We start from the raw sequence: 23,403 nt of genomic DNA on the forward strand, positions 1-23,403 counted from the left end.
GGTAATTCATTTAGTTATTTTTGTATTTATGCACTGGTTAAATTCACAGTACTGTAGGTAACCCCCTTCTTTTCCTTCCATTTGCTCTAAATCAGCATGTTGTCACAGAGCTAAGAATAGCTCAGCAACATGTATCCCCTTGCAGCTGCACTGAACTCCACGCCCATCTACCCAGAGTACACTGGGGCCTGATTATACTGTTCTGTGACGACGATGCAGCCTAAAAAGATAAAAAAGACTGCGTTTAAGCTCTGCGCCTGGACTATGGGATACTGAATTTGATGCTCTTGGCTGTTACTTCTCAGTACTTTATCTCTTAGTAATAAACCCAGTGTCTGTTACTGAATAAACTCAAAATTACTAAATCAGTCAATGAGTCATTTATTCTTATTTTAATTACCACACAATTCCAATCTGTCAAAAAATAATTAATGCACGAGTTTAAAAAACGTGTACCACATAATCACATGTGTTGAGGAAAAGTGGATTACTCCCCTTTGTGCATGGCAAAGAGAAAATGTCCTTTTCCGAATATCATATCAGCGTTCCTATGTTCTTTAAAAGTTATCTGAACTTTATGCACAGGCACACATTAGAGATGTCTTATTGTTCATATATTACTCTCAGATCCAGCGTACACTTGATGGGTATTATGGTGGTAACCATATAACAACTAATGTTATGATACCGTCACAGTGCTCTCTGTTCTGCGTTAATAAAGGTGATATTTAACATTGGTGTATTCATAATGCACTGCAAGAGGAAATGCTGCTGTATCAATCATTTGTTCAACTTCTTTTTGAAATTTCCCATTAACAGAATATTTTTGGTGCATGATTATTTTTAGTTTTGGCCGTGGGACCACAAAGGTGGAGTCATGACAGATTTATTTTTAAAGACATTTATCCAAAAGCGACAAAATTTGCATGCGGTGTCTGCAAACATTTTCCAGTAATTCATTCTCTGAAAAAGGAAATGAAACCTTATTATTTGGTAAAAACAGCTGTTATTATTATGTGTATAATTTTTCACGGTTGCATTGCTTCAACAAGCACAGTAGTATTCAATCACATACGTTTTCCTGTCACATAAAGACAGAAAAGAACCTTATCATTAAAAATGACAAACTGCACCATGCCTGTGTTAGCTTCATCTTGGCACACAAAGCTGCTTTTTAGTTTAGCTCCTTGCGCCCCCTTCTGTTTACTTGCTGTAACAGTCGTATTGCCCTCAGACCTAAGCATAAGCAAACTGCTGGTCAGAATCCAGGACTTGATAAAAGTCTTTACAGTTGATTAAATAAGCACCAGTGGGTTTGAATGTCCTCACTTATACTATAAGTGCAACATGCAGTTAATTTTTTTTTATTAAAGAATAAAACGAAAAACAGAGCTTACTTTTCTTTAATAAAGAATAGCCAATACTTATAACACAAAATGAATGTCTTTATAGCAATACTTGAAATTTGGGTTTTTGAAAAGATGTTTGAATACAATTACATGTACTGCCATGCATGTACAGGTGTCTTATCAACCTAAACATTTCCAGTCCAGCTCCTTAAACACTCATTATAACCATAAGTAACAAGTCACACACTATATACATCACTATCACTTCTCTATTCTCACACGCCATGCTAAATATTAAGTGTTCAGCTGATCAGTTGTTTTTATCTTCTTTGACCCTTCTGTGCCATGTTCCCTCCTCCTCTTCTGTCTGTGCTTCTGCCCTTCCTCTTGCCTGAACTGGTGCCTGTTGTGGGAAAAACAAAAACATATTCACATGCATTGACAAGAGAAGCTAATTTACTTGAGTTGAATCTCAAACAACAGAAAAAAACCTATATGGACAAATTTGGCTCAGCAGTAAAGTGCAAAACTGTTTCAGGCTTTTTTTGCAGCTTTCCTGAGTTTCCAGGTGATAAAACACAAAATTACACACTAAATAAAAAATGCAGAAACAAAACTTAGTATTGTCTGACTTGCAGTAAATGGCGTTAGTATTCAAGTCATCTTCTACAGTACAACAATGATAAGATGAAGTCCACTGAAGGTCAGCTTTTCCTACATCACCGGTCATTTTGGCGTGTGACTGTCATACTTTAAAACGTTTAACGCATCAGCATCTTGCAGACAAGAATCTGGTGGATATTAAACAATATTTTGATCTTCTGTATGAATCTAAACAGGTGGGCTATATTTCCCTTGTGTTGATGAGATCTTTAACATTTAAAAAGTGATAGCATGATTTCATCCCCATGAAAGCAAATTTAACACAAATATAAACACCATAGATTTTAGACACATTGAGGATCATGTGGCCTATTGGCTAACAGTGCAAACATAAAACACTGAAAATATCTGAATGATATTTTCTCCTGTCTCTGTAGTCATTCCTCTGCCCAAACATGTCCCAAAACACCATATATGGAAACCAGGTGCAATGAAGAGCTTTGTCAACTAACCTGGACTGCCAGCGTCGACCGCTGTTCCACACTCTACCAAAGGAAGGAAGCCAGTTGGCGTCTGTATGTGAGCTGTGATCGAAGTTGGCCCCCACTCTGTTCGGAGGAAGCTTCCTCAGCTTCTCTTGCTCCTCTGGCAAAAGCGAGATGTCATTATACTCCCATTACAGGCAGATTTTTTAACTGGTTTTATACAAGTCTATGTGGATATGTTATTTTTAATTCCTCACACTAACTCCAGCAACAGCAGCTTCATGATTGTAGCTCTAGTGTTTACGAAAATGCTACTTATAAATGACAGTGATGCAACAAATGCTTGACACTGCTACATGTCATTTGATGATAGCATCGTCCTTACTATGTTTGAGGAACTCGTGGAGTGATGGGCCAATCTCTGGCTCTGCAGCAGTTCTGGAGGTCCCTTCTACAGGATCATCTTGGAGCCAAGGAGGGACAGCACCTACAGCACACACAGGTTAAAATGCTTCATCAAGCAGACAAAATAGTTTCATGCAGAAGCTTCAGAAAGGTTGAAAAACACAACAGGAAACCAGTAAACAATGTATTAGCTTAACAGAAACCAAGGTTTGTCCACTGATACACAATGCAGTCAGGTCAGCATCATTAAGAACCTATTTTTAATTCATCATGCAATATGACTAAGCAGATGTCTGATGTACAAGTTTGGGGACAAGATCACAAGATATCATCTCAATATTGACCGAAATGTCTGAGTAATCTTTCCAACACCTTATTGAATCTATGCTACCAGGAATTAAGGTACTAGCAAGGAGAATCTAATAATGTTCCCAGTGAGTATATATACTGAATTTATATGTATTCATTTTATAAATAGCAGGAACGGTAAAAGTTCTGCGTAACTCTCAAAAGCAGTTGTTTTGCACAACCACATATATATATTTTTTTCACCGCCACCTCAAGTCATACATCATAGTACCTGTATGAACGTTTCCACTGTTCGATGAATCCTGTATGAGAGAAAAAAAGCGTTCATGTGAGGTCATTGCATTTGTATGATAACATTGCATATATATATGTATAGATGAGTGAATACTTTTTGAATAAAAGCTGCCAGTCTACCTGATAACCTATGAATGTCAGGCCGTGTCCTGCTGGAGTCCACGGCATTTCACCCATCGAGTCCACAAAGCTGCTCCCCGCTTGCTGGTCTGATCCTTGACACATAAACTGTGAGCTATTGCCCAAAGGACAAGGTGATCCCCAAACAAAAACACAAGTCATTTGAAGTGAGACTGATGAAAGTGTAGAATAGCTACAGTGTTGCAGATGTGACAATGGTTTACCTGACAGAGTTCTCTACAGATGAGTCTGTGCCGTTGGGTCCGTTTAACAACTCAGGCTCTGCATCACGCTGATATTGATTCAGGAAAAGCCAACAGTGGTTCACAGAGGAAGTCTGACATCTAATCATGTTTCATTTCAGCTTTTATCATCACAATCCTTACACACAACATTACCCAAAATGTTAATATAAACCTCGTGCCCTTCTTCTTACACCAAAAGGTTAACCAGCCACACTATTCTTCAAGAGTTAAACAGGAGCCTACAATTATTTAGCTGAAGAATGGTGGAATTTGCAATCTTACATGCAAACAAACACCAGTTAATGCCACAGTGATGGATACTGCCACAGCATCGTTGGAAAACAAACCTCTAAAAGCGACTGTAAGACCTCCTGGCGATGCTTTTCCTGGGCTCGTATATGCTCAGCATGCTGCAGTCACAAAAAAAAGAGAGAAAACAAAAAATTATTACCAACAAAAGGTTTCAAACCTGGATAATGTACCCTTCCTTAAGACACTAATAATACTGAAAAATGACTCTAAGGATGAAAACAGTCTCTAAGTAACTACATCTGCATTTCAGAGCTGACTTTCAGATGTTGAGATGCTGGATAATTCAGCAATAAATTGAACTGAACATTTAAAACACCTCTATATATGTAACTATATTAGCATTTATCAATACTGTGCTTCACTACTCCAAAAACAGAATGCTATATGTAGTTCATTTAAAAACAATGTTGCAATACCTGTTTAATGTATTCATCCTCATTCTCCACAAATGATTCCAATGCCTTTGCCACCTCAACTTTAAACCTAAAGAAAAATACAGAGCAGTCAATGCAGATACATTTAATTTTACAAACAAACTTTAATAATGTCTGAATCCTTTTGGCTCAGTAGGTCTACCTTTCCGTTTCCTCTTCTGTGACGATGACTTTGTCTCTAAACTTTGGGTCAGCTTTATTGTCCCACCAGAACTTGTGTGTATTCTTCCTGTGTTCTGGGCTGAAATAAAATATAGTTGAAAAACTTTAAATACACTCTCATATAAATTTATATGAAAAAATAAAGCAGGTGTACTATATTCATTCAGCAAATGTGTGAGAAATGTATCTTTCGTGGTCAAATGGGTCTTGGTGACCTCTGGACATATTACATATTTTTGTTGCATGTGTAGGTTTGGGAAACATCTTCAAGATATTTTAAAAACTCAACTTGCAAGTTGGCACATAAACAGGAAGAAATGGAAACAGTAATTCAGGTGTCAGCGTTTTCTTCCTGGTTGTGTCTTATCAGTCACTTAAGGATCTTTCCTGTTTCATCACATGTAAGCAACTAACCCTATCCTTCTTCTTTACAACAGCATGTGTATACACAGCCAGTTAAGTAATACGCATTAAAATGCAGTTTATATGAAAAAAAAAAACAGTTTTTCGAAACTGTGTTAAAACACTTTTCCAGACATGGATTGCTTTAAAACAGCAAAGGAAATTGAAGCAATCTGAGCAATCAAAGGCAATCGAAATGGTTCCAGACAAAACAAAATACAGTGAATAAAACCTTATAAGTAAGACTCACGTGGCCATGTGTTCTAACAGGCCTCCATAAAGGACAGTCATGTTGCCATCTGTAACGTTTTTCTCAATTTCACACCCACAGCAGTAGCACCAGAATGTCTGCTTGTGCTGGGTGCAATCAAACTTTTCTACTTGGGGTTTCTTAAGTGTTCGGCGAGCTTCCTTCACCTGGGAGACAGTGGATGAAACAGACGTAGAAAACTGACAAAGTTAGACTCTGATTGGAGCTAAAACAGTTTCACACAATTCTACTGTTGCATTTAAATATTACTTTTTATTATTATTCAAATTTAAAAATACAAATTTAAAAAATATATATAATCAGTTTGGAGAGTGTAGTTTGTGGTGCTGTTGAATTATATAGGGTTATATATTTATATATATATGTTTACAAAACAAAAGAACTAAAAGAGCTGATTCAGGAAAAGCTAACAGTAGTTCACAGAGGACGTTTAAACAGCTCAGATTGGCCTTGTTGACTCCCATCTCTAAATAAGATGACATTTACTAATGGCAGTATGTCAGTGTTTATTGTCGATTTTGTGTTGTTTCAGATCAAGGCTGCATTGGCTAAATACAAGATAATGTGATAAAACTCTCAAAGACTTGAAAACAACTTTATAATGAGGAAGTATTTATTTCACTGGTAAAAAAGGACAGGAATAAATAACAAGAAAATCCCCAAACTGCTACTAACATGTGCAAATCTCCAACTACTGTGTACATACAAAAAAAATAGACCAGATTTACTGACATGCAAAGACATACTATGCAAGTATGTACATTACAGTATTTGAGGACATATATAAATGAACTGTTTAAATATTTGTTCAAATAAATTGTTTTAGGGAACGAGTCTGAATCCTTACTGATAAAGAAAAATATATGTAATATACATGATAATAAATCAGACTATATTACTGTCCGATTTCAAAGAAATATAACGGTAATATCATAATGATATATACAGATGTTGTATATCGAGTAAAAACAAATTGTTAAAATATATAATACACAATCAGAAAAATATAATAATAATAATATTAATAATAATAATTATGATGCTTTAAAGTTATTTAAGTTGCATCGTGCATTAGATATGAAAGGATGATCCCAAGCTACTTAATCAGAAGCAGGGCACATTACGCGTGACGTGCTGGTGGTATTAGAGTTATGATTATTATGAATACTGACGCACCTCATGGTGGCCGTTCTGTAGACTTAAAATCATATACATATAATAAAGAAGATAATGGACTCACAATATTTCGCTACACAACTTGGGAATCATACTTTTTAATGTTACTCAGAAGGAAAAGAGTTCAATCTAGGATTTTAACAACAGTTTGCCTCCATCACTTCTACCAGGGTCAGATCATGCTGCACAAAACACAGACTACTCCCAATATCAAATATCAGTTAAAAAAAATCTACGATCTGCATACCTTTTCTGTGAATTTAAGGAGAACCACTCTGAGTCTACTTTGATGAGTTTTTCCGAAAATGTGTCCCTTCCCGTTGAATGTTGTTTGTCTACAAATGGCACAGTAGTGTGCACCCATTTAGATTCTGTGGAAGTTACCAAACATATACCGAAACCGAGATGAAACCAGATCCGACCTAAAACCAAACGTAACAGTTTTATCTTTGTTTATCCCGTATCCCCCTTCACCACAGCAACTACCCCTCATAGCTTAGCGTAAGTTAGCCTTTGCTGCAGGACGTAGTTCCGTCCAGAAATACTTCCCCCTTGAAGCAGAGGAACGGGCTTTGTGTTAAGACTTTCAAAAGTCTTTGAAAAGACTTTTAGTACTATGAATATTGATCATATTTAAAGTAGACTATATACCAAAAGCGGAGTAAGATCATAGATAGTAGAGGCACAGCCTTCTTCCTAAATGAAAAGGCAACAAGTAAAGGCGGAACGAAGAGCTGCCTGACTTTCAGTGTCGGAACACTGTACGAGCCAGTGGAAGTAACGTGGAGAGTGAGAAGATCAAAGACAGCAGCAGTATTCATGCTCAGAAAGAGCACTACTGATGAGACATTTGCTTTGAGTGGATGCTCAGGCATGTCCACCGTTACATTTTAACGAAACTACCTCATGCCAAGTGTCTTAAAGATACGTAGTATAATTACAGCAGCGCAGAAAAAATAACTAAAAGTCCCCGTGAAAGCGACTGGAATAGATCAACTACTAGGAGCGAGAGGAATGAAAGGGTGAACTCGCTTCCAAAGCCGGATCTTCTAGTGTGACACCGAGCGGAAGTAAACAGAAACTGGGCTGGTGGCGTAAACATCGACTTGTTCGTGGGAACAATATATGTGTAACAAGGCAATAATGCCTTCAGTTCAGCATTTTAGACAGTTTTTCAACGAGCGACTAGCTGCTGCTGCTGAAGAAATATTCAGCGCTTTTGAAAAAACTATCCTCGAGTACGAAGAAGAGATCAGCCGTCAGCGCAGGCTGCTGGACATCGCCTGGAAACCTGCGGTGAAGTTACCCAGGATAGGTCCGCAACACCTTAATTACACGTTTGATATAATTTGCAGTTAAATAATGGAGGCTTTAGACTTATATTAGATCCTGTTCGTTTAAAGTCCTATTAGTTTGTTTTCTTTATCCCAACAGGGTTGTGAGGATGGGAATATGAACGTGCCTCTATTACCACAGCACGTGTCGAACCGACCTCAGTCTATAATCTTTGTCAGTGTGAGAGAAAAACTGGGAGTCGGTGTTTGCTAAGCATTTTTTTCTATTCTTAAATGTTTTAGTTTTTTGATCAATCAAAACGGAAGAAAATCTGAAATTTATTCTACAACATTGTTTAAAATATCAGATTTGGCAACATGAAATCGAGCGGCAACTACAATGCTATTTATTTGTTTCAAATCCCTTCCACCTCAAACGTGTTTTATTGGGTAGTTTTCTTTATTTTACTTTTTTTCTGTTACTGACATTGGATTGCACACACCAGTATATGGAATATTTATGAACTTTTAGGTGGGTAGCAAAATCTGTGTAGTTTCTGTCAGTGTGTAACTTTTTGTTTGTTTGTTTGTTTGTTTCACTTATCCCTCCAGAGCTCCCACATCAGCTTGCCTGTAAAGAGGATGAGGTTCTTGCCTCTGACCAGCAGCCCATTTTCCCAGGAGAGGAACCCCAGGTTGGATCAAGAGGTTAAAGAGGAACTCTGCACTAGTCAGGACAGAGAGCATCTTGTACTGAAGCAGGAGACTGATACTTGCATTGTGCCTCTTACTTATGAGAAAGGTGACAACGCTGAAGATCAGACTTTGAGATTGAATCCGAGTGAATTAGTAAGTGCAACAGAAAAACATTCCTTAGTCAAAATATCTATTAAAACCTCAGAGGAAGCAGAGCTAAATACCAACCACCAGCTCTTTTCTCACAGTTCCTATTTATCTAAAAGCCCTGACAAAGAAGACGAGCCTGAGGATTGTATGTCAATTGGAAATGCAGAGACAAAACCACAGAAGATAAGTCACAAAGGCAATCATATACATAATCCTGCAATGTTGATGAATTACTGTAAAACACACGCAAGCAAAAAGTCTTTCAAATGTGACACTTGTGGAAAAACATTTCCATTTAATTCCAAATTAATCAGACACCTGCGAATCCACACGGGCGTGAGGCCATATTCTTGCAACATCTGTGGTAAAAGATTCAATCAGACATCCATACTGAACGTTCATAAACGAATCCACACAGGCGAGAGGCCGTATTCTTGCAACATTTGCGGAAAGAGATTTAACCAGACGTCAATACTGAACGTCCATAAAAGAACTCACACGGGCGAGAAGCCATTTTCTTGTAACATCTGTGGTAAAAGATTTAATCAGAAGTCAATACTGGATGCTCATGTCAGAGTCCACACAGGCGAGAAGCCCTTTTCTTGCAAAACATGCGGGAAATGTCTCAGGAGTCGTTCCACTCTGTTGGTTCACATGAAAAAAACACACGGGCGAGCAACCGTATTCTTGCAAAATATGTGACATTTCAAATGCAGCTATCTTGTAAGTCCGTGTGTGAAGCCAGACGTTTTCCAGACTATATGTAAAAGAAACGGCACATGAAAAATCTGCACAGGCAATAATTTTATAATTTTGTGTGCAGCAATTATGTGAAATGATTCTTTTATGCATCGAGCTTGATGCGGTATCTAAGGCTGCATTCGTTCGACTAAGTGTTTGTATATGCAAATATAGATACAATATAGAGTTTCAGTTTTTCACTTCAAGACTAAAACAAACCACTAATATTTAATTACACCTCAGTCTTCTACTTCAATGCTTACATTTGATAATAAGTGTTAGGACTTTTTAAAAAGCACTAACCTGTTTAGGGGATACACAAATAAGGCAGAACCATCAGCTGTGGGCACAAATGGGTCATGGCACACTCATTCGTTGAGCACAGATGGAAAAGTCCCACTTATAGAAAACTACATTCGGCTGCTTCATTGACACAAGGCGTAGCCACAGGGGATTTTTAGAGGGGACTGTAAAAGGGATTTATGATTTGTTTTCCCCCCGCTCTGCCTTGCAGATTGGTTGTGGGGGTCTGATATATGAAAAGCTGCTCCTCCTTGTCTACAAACACGTCTTTGGTGACTGTAGCTGCAAAAACCCAGTTTTGATTTCTTGACCCAGTCACCACATGACTTCTGTAGATGTTGACTTTTGTTATGAGGGTGTACTCAGGACCATGTTGGCATATTAGGTCTCAGTGATGCATGATGCTCATTCACTCACGTGTCAGCAAAACCTTCCTGCAGCTCCTTTTCAAACACATAAGGGTTTGGAATAGTAGATTTTCATGCTTGAAGTGCCTTCATGTCTTTATATCCATCCCTTGCATCGTATAAATTCTTTTTACAAGTCTGTTCACAGTATTTGTCAGCTGGTCAAATTTCAGCTGGCAAACTAATACCACTTGCTGCTTCGGCTGGCTTCGAAGGCCTAGAGTTCCTGCCTTTAGAAGAAGACGTGCACACGCCACAGTGTCTGTATTAAATAAAATATCTCTAATTGTAACAGTATACGCCATTTTCCTCTGTGTGCCTGAATGTTCGTATGCAACTGTACGTCTTCTTTTCGAGAGCTCATGAATATTTGTTTTGTAACTTCATTGCTTTTTTGTGTTGGTGTTGTTTGTTTGTTAAAGTCCAAAAGTAAAAGTATCTAGTAACAGTGTTGCGAAATACCCATCACAATTTCATACAACTCCAGCTGATGTTTGGAGATATTTTATTTTGTTTAGCGAGGAGCAAAAATGTGCACAGTTCAGTGTGACACAAGGTGATTGGATTGAAATGTTCCCAGTTAAAAGTTTAGCAGTTAGAGCCAGACTATGTTTGGTGTTTCTCATTACAAAAAGTCACTGTTTAGCTTATTGCTCCTGATTATTGATCCATTATATCATTTAAAAGGAAATGCAGTACAGCAGGCTGTCTCTCAGTGTATTTCTGCTGTAATTGTGAATGAGATGCTTTGTGGAACTTTTGAAAGCACTGAAACCCTCAACATGAATTTGTTAATTACAACATATTTATATCTGCCTTTATTGTTTTTATTCTGAGGCTGCTTTACATACCTCAGGCCAGCCTAGCATTCATTAGGTTACATGTGAATGTTTCTACTTTATGGTAACACAGTGAAGCCTTTTACTTATCAGCGTTACAGTTTCCCTGTTAACAAATGGTAGAAAAAACAAAACTGAAATACTTACAGAAGTTACAGTATTGTTTGCTTATTTTTTTTTTTTAGCTTTTCTCTTCTCTTCTTCTCTTCTTTTCACTTAGTAAATTTGCACGCCAGTATACACTATTACATATATATATATAGCACATAGCAAGGGCTGATTTTAGCTAACCTCTTGTAACGTGTACTGTAGAGAAAAACAGTTAAGATACATGATGCTGGATCTAAATGTAAAACATGTTTATGTCTTTATCAAACTTCCGTGTTGTTTAACTAATGAAGGAAGTTAATAGTTGCTGTTTAAAATTAGTTAAGGGGATTGATTTATTGAAGTAACAATAGACAATAAAGGTAGCATTGCCCAGTCAGTATTTTAGGCTATATAACTTTTCTTTACTATATTCATCTCCATTTATAGATATTTAGATACCAAAAAGAATCCTAAGAGCCATCTATGCAGTCTGAAAGTCTTTGGCATTTTGTGTTTATTTTGTTCTTTGCAGTATTTGTTGCCCTGAAATTATTGTATATCTATGTAATGTTACACTAAATGCTCAGTTTGACTATATCCCTGTGTGTGTTTTGCATTTTTATTTCACTCACCACAGCACTGTTATCTTTCCATAACATCAAATTGTTCCTCACAGCAACAGGAATTGGTTTGAGGAGCTATAATATACAAAATCTTTGTATTAGTATTTCTTTCTGTCTGCCAATTTGTCCTACAAGCTCAGGATGTGATCAACCAAACTTGACCCGCACATATATCTTAGGTCCTTCAAGGTTCTTATGACCCACAAAATGACCTGTTTTTAGCATCCGTGCACCTATAACAACTTAACCTATGCCTCCCTTTATGCACTTAAAAAACATCAAAGCATCGTGTTTTAATTACACAGCCATTAACGTGGCCAGTCCAAACAATACTGTAGTATATCATATAATAGCATATCATATCATGTAATACTGGAAAGAGAAACTCATGCATTTAATTCTTATCTTTCTTTCAAACTATTTAATTAAAGCAACCACTGTATCGCTTTATATATGTAAATATTGATCATAGTACTCTTTACAGTTCCATAGAAAGAATTTCACAAGTACATAAAACAGTGTTCAGGGGTTTTTGGGAGGAAATATGAGATCACTCTGTGTGTTCTTTCTGGTCAGCAGTGTGGACAATTTGTTTTTCACATAGGGCCAGGTTTGTAGAGTTTGTAGAGAGCAAGTTTGTAGAGCTTTTTTCCCTTACAAGATGAAATCATCATTGCAAATCTGCATTTTGTATTTACTCGAGTTATTTTTTATAAATGGTTTTTCTTAATATTAAAAATTCTTTGACTATTTGAAACATGTAAGTGTGACATATGCATGTATGCATGCCTTTTGCACGCCGGACAGTAGGTGGTGGTAGTGAGCGGGTACAGGATGTGTGTATCGCCCAGTATCACTTGCGGAAGTTAAAAGAAAAGTGCGCAAGTTTAGGCAGCTTCGAAGTCAAAGCGTCTACATTTTAGATGTAACAATGTATCCCGTTCAAAGCATGCGTAAGTTTGTCTGTGATCGACTAACAGCAGCTGCCCAAGAAATACTGGGAGCGTTTGAAAAGAGAGTAGAAGAGTACGAGTCAGAAATCGCACGTCAACGCAGACTGCTGGATACGGTGTTCACACCGGAGATAAAGTTGCAGAATAAAGGTCGGTCAGATTACCTTGCTCCTCAGTAAAGAGTCCTGTTATGTTTGAAACGATGACTGGTTAAAATGAATCAGTCCTTAGATATTCATTTCTTAATTGTGCCAGGATCACTGTGTGGTCAGACCAGTTTGACAGGTATAACGTACCATTTGGTTTCCACTGAATTACACATTTTATTTTTATAGCTGGAAGTCATCAAATCCTCAGCTGAACCAAAGATCCTTGTAATGCTGGGCTTACACTGTGCGATTTTTTTCAGTCGCGCCATTCAGCTCCTGCTCAAACTGTACGATTGACTCGCAGGGGTTAGATGTTCGTAGGTCACGATGCAGGGTCTCACACTATACGGCCCGATGCTCTGATGCGACCTGAGTGCTCACACTGTGCGTCCATAAAATGAAGGTTATAACAGAAATTCTGTCGCTCGCTCTCCCTTTCCGTCTTTCGCTCTCACAGACACGCACACCACCACCATCAACTTTGCTAAATTGCTAATGAAAAACATTAGCATTGCAGCTGTGATTGAGCAGCAGTGTAAACCCAACTATTTTCACGGTTGTTGTGATAATTTTGTGAGGCCTCATCGAAAAGGCTCGGATGAGCTTGCCATAGTTCTACAAGTTGTGCCTCCATCGCTTGTGTCCGGATCACACGCTGCACTGCCGTGCCGCGCCGTCTTCTTCGCTGACATTTGTGTTTGCGCGTGCGCAGTGTGAGAAGCTGCGGTGACACCCTCACGACCAAGCGATTGATGATCGGGAGCTGGTCGTGAGGTGTTAATCGCTTCTCGTTAACCCACGTATACTACACGATGCACGACGCACGATGAAGGCCAAAATCGGACCGATCGCCAAAACGGTCGCACGACTCGTGCCAAAAATCGCACAGTGTATGCCCAGCTTTATATAGATGATGCATGCATGTCTTGGGGAAGTCGTCTCATGTCACGTGCAAGGTCGAGCGGGTAATGAATTATGAACAAGGCAATCATTAACACATCTGTGTCTCAGCAAGCAATGGAAATGAACAACTAAGCGGAGTTATTAGATACAATACCGAGATACAATTTTTGATCAAAATGTTGGTGACATATCACATCAATACATTTTTGCATTCAAACTTCCCAGCAGGTTTCATTTTAACAGCTAGAACAAAATGTATCCAGTGTCTTACTAGTATGTGTCTCAGTTGTCGTTAATGATGATGAGGACACATCCTCATTAATTATTAGAGCTGTAATTTGCACGGTCTCTCCCTGGACTGCACGGGGCTTGTCCTGTTCTGCTTCTTAGTTCACAGATGAATGATTTGCACAAGTAAACAGGATCAGATGAGGAGATAAATAACTTTTGATGTGTCAAATAATGCCTTTAGGTGAGGTTGCATTGGGGTTGCCGTCTACATTTTTGGCCTATACCTTTAAACTCACAGAGAATAGTTTTTAGTGTGCTTGGTGGTGAGTCTGGTTTCCCTACACTTGGGTGCTTTGTAGATTTTAAAGAGGCAGTCCTATAATTTTAAATGTAGATCCTGAAAATGAAAGTCAGTTGATTATTGAGGTTGAGGTCAGTTGAATACTACAATTATTGTTTTTTTTTTTTTTGTTTGTTTTTTTAATCAGTTCCGTAGGTGGACTTTAGCTCTAAACACCCACCTACAGGTCTCTGTCTTTGTGACTATAGCACTACTGATTTTTGTATTTGGAAATGCTTTTTACAGAATGAAACTTTTTTTGCTCCTTTTTCAGAAACCAATACAATTATTAATAATGTACAACAACTTTAAAATTGAATTCGATTTTATTTATGCAGCACCAATTCACAACCAAGTCGATTCGCTTTACATTGTAGGGAAAGAGCCTACAGTATTAGAATGCAAACCTCAACATTTAGATGTCCAGCCAAAATTAAATAATTACTAATGACTGAATGCAATGGTGATACATAAACACTCAGAGTGAAGATAGGTGAGTGAAACAGAAATGCTCAGTGCATCATGGGAAGTCCCCCAGAAAGTCTAAGCCTATTGCAGCACGACTAAGGGACGGTTTAAAAGCATGTTACAGTTTTTATCGGCAGTTTAATCCTTATAAGTTGCCACAGAGATGAATGCTGTCACATTCAAGGTGATGCATGGCTTTTAAATTCTATCACTAATAAACAATGTACATACAGAAAGTGTCATTTTTAGCTAATGGCTATAAGCCAAAAAATAGTATTTTAAACACTGTCCCATTCTTTCCTTCCTCCCTCTAGATCTTGCAAATACTTCTTTGAGTCAGCAGCAGAGTGACTCCACTGTTCAGCCTGATATTACACAGATTAAAGATGAGCATGAGGAAATGTGCATCAGTCAGGAACGACAGCAGCTCAAACAGCAGCAGGCGCCTGCTGCTCCTAAGGTGACTCCAGCTTCAACTGATCAAAGTGTCCGCAGTGATCAGTCTCAGCCTTCAGGTCCTGACCAAACGAATCCTGCTGCAAGTAATGATCCCAAACCCAGTGTCCCTAATGAAGAGGAACGTGACAGAGAGAGTTCTCCAGTACCACCTCCAGATGATGACAACCACTTCTTCTGTCACAACTCAGATGAAGGGGAGAGTCAAGCTGACATAACTTGTAACTATGGAAGTGAAACACCAACAAGAGGCGATACGGACACATCATCAGCTATTACAGCAGCGCAGCCGTTAGATAAGGAAAACAATGATGTGGGCAGCACAGCAAACAGTGGTACAGAGGAAGGACAGGTGTGTACCAATGAGAGCAATGAGCCAGCATCAGATAGAAGTTGTAACATTGAAAACACATCATCAACCAGTAATTCTGAGTTAACACCTACTGTAAGATGTAATAGTGAGACCACATCAGCTATGAGTACTGAGCCAACACAGAACAAGAAACATATAGATGGGAATGAAACGTCAACTGCAACTGCTGGCCTAACGACTAACACAAAACAAAGTGGTGACTACACAACATCTACAAAAAGCACTGAACAAACACTAACAAAGAGCCCAACAGAAACTAGATGCCCCGATGTAACGCCACATGAGAAACACGATCAAACGAGCCCCCCGTTAAAAGGGAATGGCGAGCCAGCGGCAAATAAGTCAAGTCACGATGGGGGATCAAGCTCATCTGTCAGCCTATATGAAAAAAGCAGTGGTAAGAAAACATCAGCTACAAGTGATGAGTGCGCATCTAGAAAGAAACACAGCAAGAAAAAAACAAGCAGAAGTACTGATTTAGCTGCAAGTAGGAAACTCAAAGATGGAAAAATGTCATCAAGTACAACTCCTCAGTTAATGCCAAATGAGAAGCATAAAGACTGGGACGCAAATGATGTCACTGAGCCTTCACCAGACTTTACATGTCACGACATATCAATGGAAAGTACTGAGCCAATTCAAAATAAGACTAGTGACCATGAACAGGTAGCATCAAATGAAAGTCCAGTTCAGGCAGAACCCACTGAGGGGAACACATCCTCAATTTCAAGTCCTGACCTAGCGCAAAAGAAGCAGAGTGAAGGAAAACTAGCTTCTCCTTCAAACACTGAAATGGCACAAAGTAAGAATTCTAACAGTGACGAAGCCACATTGGCCGAAAGTACAGAAACATCGCCAAATAAGATGCCTGGTGATGAGACTACAAGTACTACGTCAACCTCAAGTAGGAAACTTACACATCAGAGAACATCATCAACCAGAAGCAGGGATTTAACAAAACAAAAGAAGCATAGACATAGAGACGCAAAGTCTTCAAGTAGTAAGGAAGCAGCACTGCTGAAAAGACAAAATGATGGGAGCGCAACATCAGGAGGAAGCACTGACCCAACACAACGGAAAAGACATAAGGATCAGAGTGGGGAATCCACCCAAACTACAGAGGCAAGACACAGTAAGAGAAACAACAATGGGAGCAAAAAATCAAGTGGAAGTACTGATCCAACACAAAAGAAGAGACATAGGGAAAGTGAAAAACACTTAAAAGCATCAAGCCAGAATGATGGTGGTAATGCCAAAGATGAGGAAAATCCTTACAAGTGTGACCGGTGTGGCAAAGTGATGTCCAACTTCAAAAACTACAAATTTCATATGAAAAGCCACACAGTTGAGAAGACGTTCAAATGTGAGACTTGTGGCAAGATGTTCCGGGAAAGTTGGGATTTAAATAAACATTTAGTGATTCATTCAGCCGAGAAACCCTTCAAGTGCGACGTCTGTGGAAACGGGTTCAACCGACGTTATAATCTCGACCTGCACGCCAGGGTTCACACTGGGGAAAAGCCTTACAAATGCAGCACCTGCGGGAAAAGCTTCAGCGCCTGTGTGAACATGAAGAAGCACATGCGAATCCACACCGGTGAGAAGCCTTACACTTGCAACGAGTGCGGTAAAGAGTTTGCGGATTCTTCTGCTTTCAAGAATCATTTGCGAGTGCACACGGGGGAAAAGCCCTTCAAGTGTACCTACTGCAAGAAAAAATTTGCTACCAACACGACTTTGAAAAGGCACACCAGAACACATACAGGTGAAAAACCGTATAAATGCACCGTGTGTGATAAGGCGTTCAGTCACAAAACCGACCTGAAAGGACACATGAGGATGCACACTGGCGAGAAGCCCTACAAATGCACTAGTTGTGGGGAACAGTTCTCCACCTGGTTAAAACTTCATAAGCATAAACAGCGTGCACATGCAAGCGAATCAGAAAAACCCGCCGAATAACTGGTCGTACCAAATGAATTAACTTGTTTTTGCTTTTCGTTTTCTTGTGATTTACTTCATAGTTTTGAATTTTTTGGACATTCCAGGTGTTGAGGTCAAACAGGGTTCTTTATTGTGTATTTTTTCTGGTACTAGTGAGAAGTTAAAAATCAATTCAGGAAGGTCACTTTGAGTAAAAGATCTGCAAAGAGCTATGCTTTTCAAGGCTTACAAGCAAATACTGGAAATACTACAGAAAGCTTTACACTCTCACCCTGAAGACAGTTTGTTATTTGTGACAAAAAGATTGTATGTTTTCCCTTTCCTTCTTGGCTTACACTTTTCTGTTACAAGTCGACGTGAGAGCTTTTTTTTCCTTTCCATTCTGTGTTATTTTTGTCTGCATTTCTCAGAGAAGGTTGCACTTTTGCACTATGTCATTCTAAATACGGCCTTAACAAGGCCAGTCTTATTATGGCAACTCAAAAAGAAAATTCTGTATCAGAACGGTTAACCCCTAAAATGAATAGAATAGAATAGAATTCAACTTTATTGTCATTGCACATGTCACAGGTACAGGGCAACGAAATGCAGTTTGCATGTTCTGTTGTTGTTCTGGTATCTGGTGGTCTTAGTCCGGAGGCTCCTGTAGCGCCTCCCAGAGGGCAGGAGGGTGAAGAGTCCATGTGATGGGTGACTGGGGTCTTTGATGATTTTCCCAGCCCTTTTCAGACACCACTTCCTGTAGATGTCAAATGCTGGCTTTACCTGGACCATTTTGCACTGGAGATCATTGTCGTTTATTACTCACAGAAAGTTTTGATGGCTGGACTTTTCCATCTTTTCGGGTTGTTGGTAGTTTCCATTTATGTGCAATGGTGGCTGCAAACTGCATTACCACCACCTTCTGGGAGTAAAAGCACATTAGATAAGAGAGATAAGAGATAAGATAAAACTTTATTAATCCCTCGGGTGGGTTCCTCTGGGAAATTCGGTACATTACATCCTGTGACTGATTTAAAAATGGGAAACTATATATTTCAGGACAAAAGCCATAGTCAGTCAGTTTTATTTTTATAGCAAATGTTAAATTATTTGATAATCATGACTATTAATTACTAAATGCAATGTAAATATTATATCAGATCCAACTCTGCAGGGAAAGCTGATGCCTCTTGGTATTTCCTATAAAAAGCTGTTGCATTTTTTTTTAAAGGTTTTGTATGATAGTGAACTTTTACATATTTATAATTTTTGTACCATTTGCTCTTGCTTAAGCAAATGCTTTGGTTTTTGGATTGTTTTTTACATCTGTAAATATTCTTGTTAAAAAAATTTGGGAATTCCATCAGACAGATCATGGACAATAAAGTCAGACGAGTCAAAAGCCAGTGGTTGTGACTTTTGACGAGCTTTACAGTTGTTTAAATACAGTACACAGAAGTGCTTCTTGCCACAAGAATGCCTTCATTGCCTCAATGTGTTAATAAGTGTTGTACTAGAACAGCAAGCAAAAGGAACACAATGTTTGTTTTGGGTTTTTTTTTTTGTCTTGTTGGTAATGATTTTATTTGATTTTATTTTTTTTCAGTGTTTTTTCCCATTTTTGTCATCAGAGCATAGACTTGTAAAACAGTCAGTGAATGTCTTATTAATGGGTTTACAATAAACCACCATGCCTTTTGTAATTGTCAATAAGTAATGTGTGCTCTTTCTGAATCTGTAGGATCCACGTTGATTTTCGTTAAATTATTTGTGATGTATTGAGACAAGAAGAATTAAAAGAGATTCGTTTTTGTGTAAGTGAAGAAGGAGAAAAAAGTTACAGTGCAATAAATTCTACTCTTATTAAACATGTGTTCTGATGATGATTCATTATTTAGAGCATAGTTTTTAACAAGACTGCTTAAGTTGCTTTTGAAGCCTGAAGTAAAGTTACAAAGGTCAGGTGTATATGTAGGTTAATATTTAATATTTGCGTACGCTTGTTGAACACTTTTCTAAGGTATCCTTTGGTAGGACCTTTTTCACACAGAGAACTGTTGATCAGTGAATATTCCCTTTTTCAAACCATTCCCTGCACAGCCTAGAGATGGTTGTGTTTGAAATTCCCAGTAGATCTGCAGTAACTGAAATACTCAGACCAACAACCAAGTCTCATTCAAAATCATTTAAATCAAATCAATAAATATTTTTTGCTATTATGATGCACAATTTGAAATTTAGCAGGTCGTCTTGACTATGTTGTTATATCTAAATGCATTAAGTGATTGGCTTAGATATTTGTGTTAAGTAGTTGAAATAATGTACCTAATATAGTGGCTGGCAAATGTGTTTTCACATGTATAATGTCAGGTCTATCTAAAGATATTAAAGACCTATTATGTTTTTATTTTTTAGTTTTATGGTTTCCAAATAATTAAAAAAAATGTTAAAATAAGTTTTAAAAATGTTACAAATTAAACTACTATTTTTATTGTTCTTCACAAAAGTACATATTTGTTGGGTGAAAGAGTTAAAATGTAATTTGGAGGCTAACAAAAATGTGGTAATTTTTACAGTATGAAGCTAAAACACTTGTAGTAAAACTAAAAGCCCTTTTTTTGGTCATTGTTTATCTATTTAGCTAAGAATTAAGCAGAATATGCGGAAAACATCTTCAGATTTTTTTATTGCAAAACAGTCTAGCTGTGGATTTGCTTCTTTTCCTTCCCTTATATGCTTTATCTCATCACATTTCTCTCTGCACTGTTATAGTTACACAATAATCAAAAGTTTAGTCAGTGCAAAAATATTATTTTAGTGCAGAAGTTGCTGTCAGATGTGCATTTATATAGTTGCATATACAGAGTGATAAGAAATTGACAACAGATTCTTACAATGGAGAGCAGGCCAAGACTACCTATCTGTCTGTAGAAGAGACCACCCACCTGCCTCTTTGTGCTGTATATTTATCAGGCTTTGTTGCAGTGCTTTATCAGTGACTCCGAGTTACAGAATCACAGTGGGTCCACTGTCATTTCGGACTATTAGTAACTCACAGGTGGGTTCATGAGTCATCCAGACTCTGTTTGTACAGCTGGCTGCACCGAACCCCCAAACACACACACACACACACACACACAAACACACACACACACACACACACACACACCGACCAGAACAATATCAATTTCAAACATGACTTGTTACGTGTAACAATTCATTACGTGATTGATGGAGCGCTACTGTGGCGGGGCCGGCCGAGGGCACAAACAGAAAAAAGACAAAAAACAACAAACTGCACTATTTTTTAATTGCCCCAAGGAAAATCACCTTACTCATAATTTTAATCCTCCATTTAGAGCACAGTTGTGTTAACAAATAGAAACCCCCAGAATCCCAACGATATCTTCACTTTCAAACAGTTTGACCACAGGATATAGACCAGCAGCACTAGAAGGGGCCACAGTGTCACTCCCCCAATCTGCCTGTCATACCAAGGAGCAGGCCACACACACCGTTAGATACTTGTTTTACTGCCTTCTTGTTGTGTGTGTCGGCTAGCATAATCTGTTTGCATTTTCATGCTTCTCTGCGTCAAACATCTTAATCTTTCTCAGAATTCTTGCAATGAACTTTTTTTTAAAAAGCATACTCTAATTAGTAAGCCATTATCATACGTTATTATCCTAAATGACAAAATAAACCCATGCTTGAACTTTTAATTGTAAACATTATGCCTTAAAACCTCTTTATCAGAAGTAGCATTGTGGAGCACAGCTTGCAGCTGATCCTGTCAACTCCATTAGCCTAAAACATCGAGGGAAATCCTCTTCCTTACTCCCAGACACTGAACGCACCTTTGCACCGCGTGTCATTTGGTCTCCAAATTCCTCTGCAGATTATTATACTCCAATACTACTACACGGCACCTTTGCAAACGTTATGCTCTTAGCAGTATGTATAGCATTGCATTAGAAAGGTTAAACTATCAACAAACCGAACGTTTTAATCATAAAATACATTCACGCCCAGCTGCAGGCCTCCTGCTCCTTCAAGGTAAGAATTGTGTGTTAATATGCAAAATGTGAGTTTGTGATGTCACATCGGCTCTCTTCGGTCAGTTTTTGTGCTCGTGGCATGGCGACAGGCGTCTTAAAAGCCGAGGCTGAGGCTGCAGCTGATGCGGACTGTTTAATGTTCTGTGCAAATTTGCTTGTGGTTTCTTTGTTGACATCTGGCTGGCTGCTAATTTCTGCTCTTTGCTGCTGCTGCTGCTGCCATTGGGACTGATATGTTTTCATGGGTGCTCCACATGAATTTAACCACTTCATTGTTGTTGGGCCAATATACTGTATGAATGATAGTTTTAACAGAAAAGATTTGGTAACACATTTTTCCTCCTAAGCTGCTTTTTATTTTCTTTTTTGGTGTGTGTGTGTGGGGGGGGATTTGGCTCTATATTATTTCAACATGTCTGCTTTCTGCATGCATGAGTTTATTATTTCAATGTAATCCTGAAATCTCACGTTTGTTTGTTACATGCTTGAGAAGCAGTGGCTTTTAAGGTTTCTTCCACATGATATATTTAGCTAAGAATCACACTTACAGAAAGATTTCAACTCAGGGATAATTTTTTTCTTGGTTTGCTTTAGCTTGTTCTTCATCTCATAATTGCCTCTTAACTGCAGAGCTCAGAGACAGTTGTTTCATGCTGATGTTGCCTTTGGTTCTAATCTGCTGCGTAGTGTGCTGCACAGCATCAAACTGGATTTTATTACCAGTTACAAAACCATGATTTATTGTGATCTTAAATTTGATTTTTGACTTTTTCTGATGCACATTCATGATAAGAGATTATTATGTAATTTGCTCCCGGTGCAGCGCTCATAGATTGTCTGCAAGTGTTTGCAGCACTGTTACATCAGACAAAGTATCTGTCACCCACTGTTTTCTGATTATTTTTTTAACCGACTATGTCATCTATTAAAAGTAAATCGTGCAAAAGAGGATATTCTGATGAAAGTTGAGGGTGATGAAGGGGTCCTCTTATTGTAATCAAAAGAACACAGCTTAGTCTCACAAATTCAGGGAGTCATGTTAAATTCAATTCAGGAACAAAGTGCAGTCATAAGGATAAGAGCAGTCTGACAAAGATGTCAAGAAGTATACTTGTTAATGTTCCTCTAATACATGAACACAATAAACAACCTTATGTGTTGTGACAATTACAAGACATCTATGTGCAACACAACATGTGCACTTCACAGGACCACACATTTGTCGTCTAGGTGCTATCAACAGCTTCATGAGAGACTTTAACCTAAGCAAGAACAGCCACCAAAGCTGAAAGAACATGAAGTGGTCGCTATTTTCCAAGAAAAGAGTACAACTGTAATTTTAATCTTTTAATGTTGTGCTTTTGAAAATTTCTGGCAAGCATGCAAGCGTAATTGTTACATTACCATTTTGGTGCTTTAATATTTTTAAGAATGCAAAAACACTCAGTGGTGTAATGGATAGTATAGCTGTCACCAGAGGACAATTAATTGTTTTGTTTTGCTGGGCAGTTGAAAGGGGTTATTGTGTTTAGCATTTAATGACATCTTTAAAGTTCGAGGCATAATTTATTAAGTATGTTAATTTGGCAATATCCACAAAGACGCCATTTCTGTTTGTTTTTTGTTGTTGTTTTTTTTAGTCTAGTCCACTTTCATTTTAGCCCAAGCTTTCTAATCTGATATTTTTATTTTTACATTTTCAAAGCCTTGTTTTTCAAATGCCATCCAGAATTTTACTTCTTTTCAGTGCGTCTATTGACTTTTTAATCTGTTTTATTGCTTGCCGATAAATTATCTGATGCAGCTGTCTTAAAGGCAGCCTGTGATCCTTGTCATTGTTTTAGAATTGAAGAGGC

At 38.2% G+C, this 23,403-nt stretch overlaps 3 protein-coding genes across 3 annotated transcripts; 2 read left to right on the forward strand and 1 right to left on the reverse strand.

Moving 5' to 3' along the window:
• Window positions 1-1,387: 1,387 nt before the first annotated feature.
• cenatac (centrosomal AT-AC splicing factor) lies at window positions 1,388-7,140 on the reverse strand. The gene is made up of 11 exons (XM_040050769.1): window positions 6,815-7,140; window positions 5,371-5,537; window positions 4,699-4,797; window positions 4,539-4,605; window positions 4,158-4,220; window positions 3,790-3,857; window positions 3,566-3,680; window positions 3,423-3,453; window positions 2,823-2,924; window positions 2,465-2,597; window positions 1,388-1,752 (listed from the first exon to the last, which is right to left on the reverse strand). The coding sequence occupies exons 1-11, from the start codon at window positions 6,929-6,931 to the stop codon at window positions 1,644-1,646; spliced, it is 1,071 nt and encodes a 356-aa protein (XP_039906703.1). The 5' UTR covers window positions 6,932-7,140; the 3' UTR covers window positions 1,388-1,643.
• A 145-nt stretch (window positions 7,141-7,285) lies between these two features.
• LOC120745703 (oocyte zinc finger protein XlCOF19-like) lies at window positions 7,286-11,664 on the forward strand. The gene is made up of 2 exons (XM_040050770.1): window positions 7,286-7,882; window positions 8,454-11,664. Exon 2 carries the CDS (start codon window positions 8,484-8,486, stop codon window positions 9,387-9,389), a length of 906 nt encoding a protein of 301 aa, XP_039906704.1. The 5' UTR covers window positions 7,286-7,882; window positions 8,454-8,483; the 3' UTR covers window positions 9,390-11,664.
• Window positions 11,665-12,152: 488 nt separating this feature from the next.
• Window positions 12,153-18,131, forward strand: LOC120745701 (zinc finger protein 37-like). Its single transcript, XM_040050768.1, has 2 exons — window positions 12,153-12,793; window positions 15,049-18,131. Exons 1-2 carry the CDS (start codon window positions 12,622-12,624, stop codon window positions 17,523-17,525), a joined length of 2,649 nt encoding a protein of 882 aa, XP_039906702.1. The 5' UTR covers window positions 12,153-12,621; the 3' UTR covers window positions 17,526-18,131.
• The last annotated feature ends 5,272 nt before the right edge of the window (window positions 18,132-23,403 follow it).

This window comes from Simochromis diagramma, unplaced genomic scaffold, assembly GCF_900408965.1.
Source record: "Simochromis diagramma unplaced genomic scaffold, fSimDia1.1 OVJJ01000131.1, whole genome shotgun sequence".
Taxonomy (NCBI): Eukaryota; Metazoa; Chordata; class Actinopteri; order Cichliformes; family Cichlidae; genus Simochromis; species Simochromis diagramma.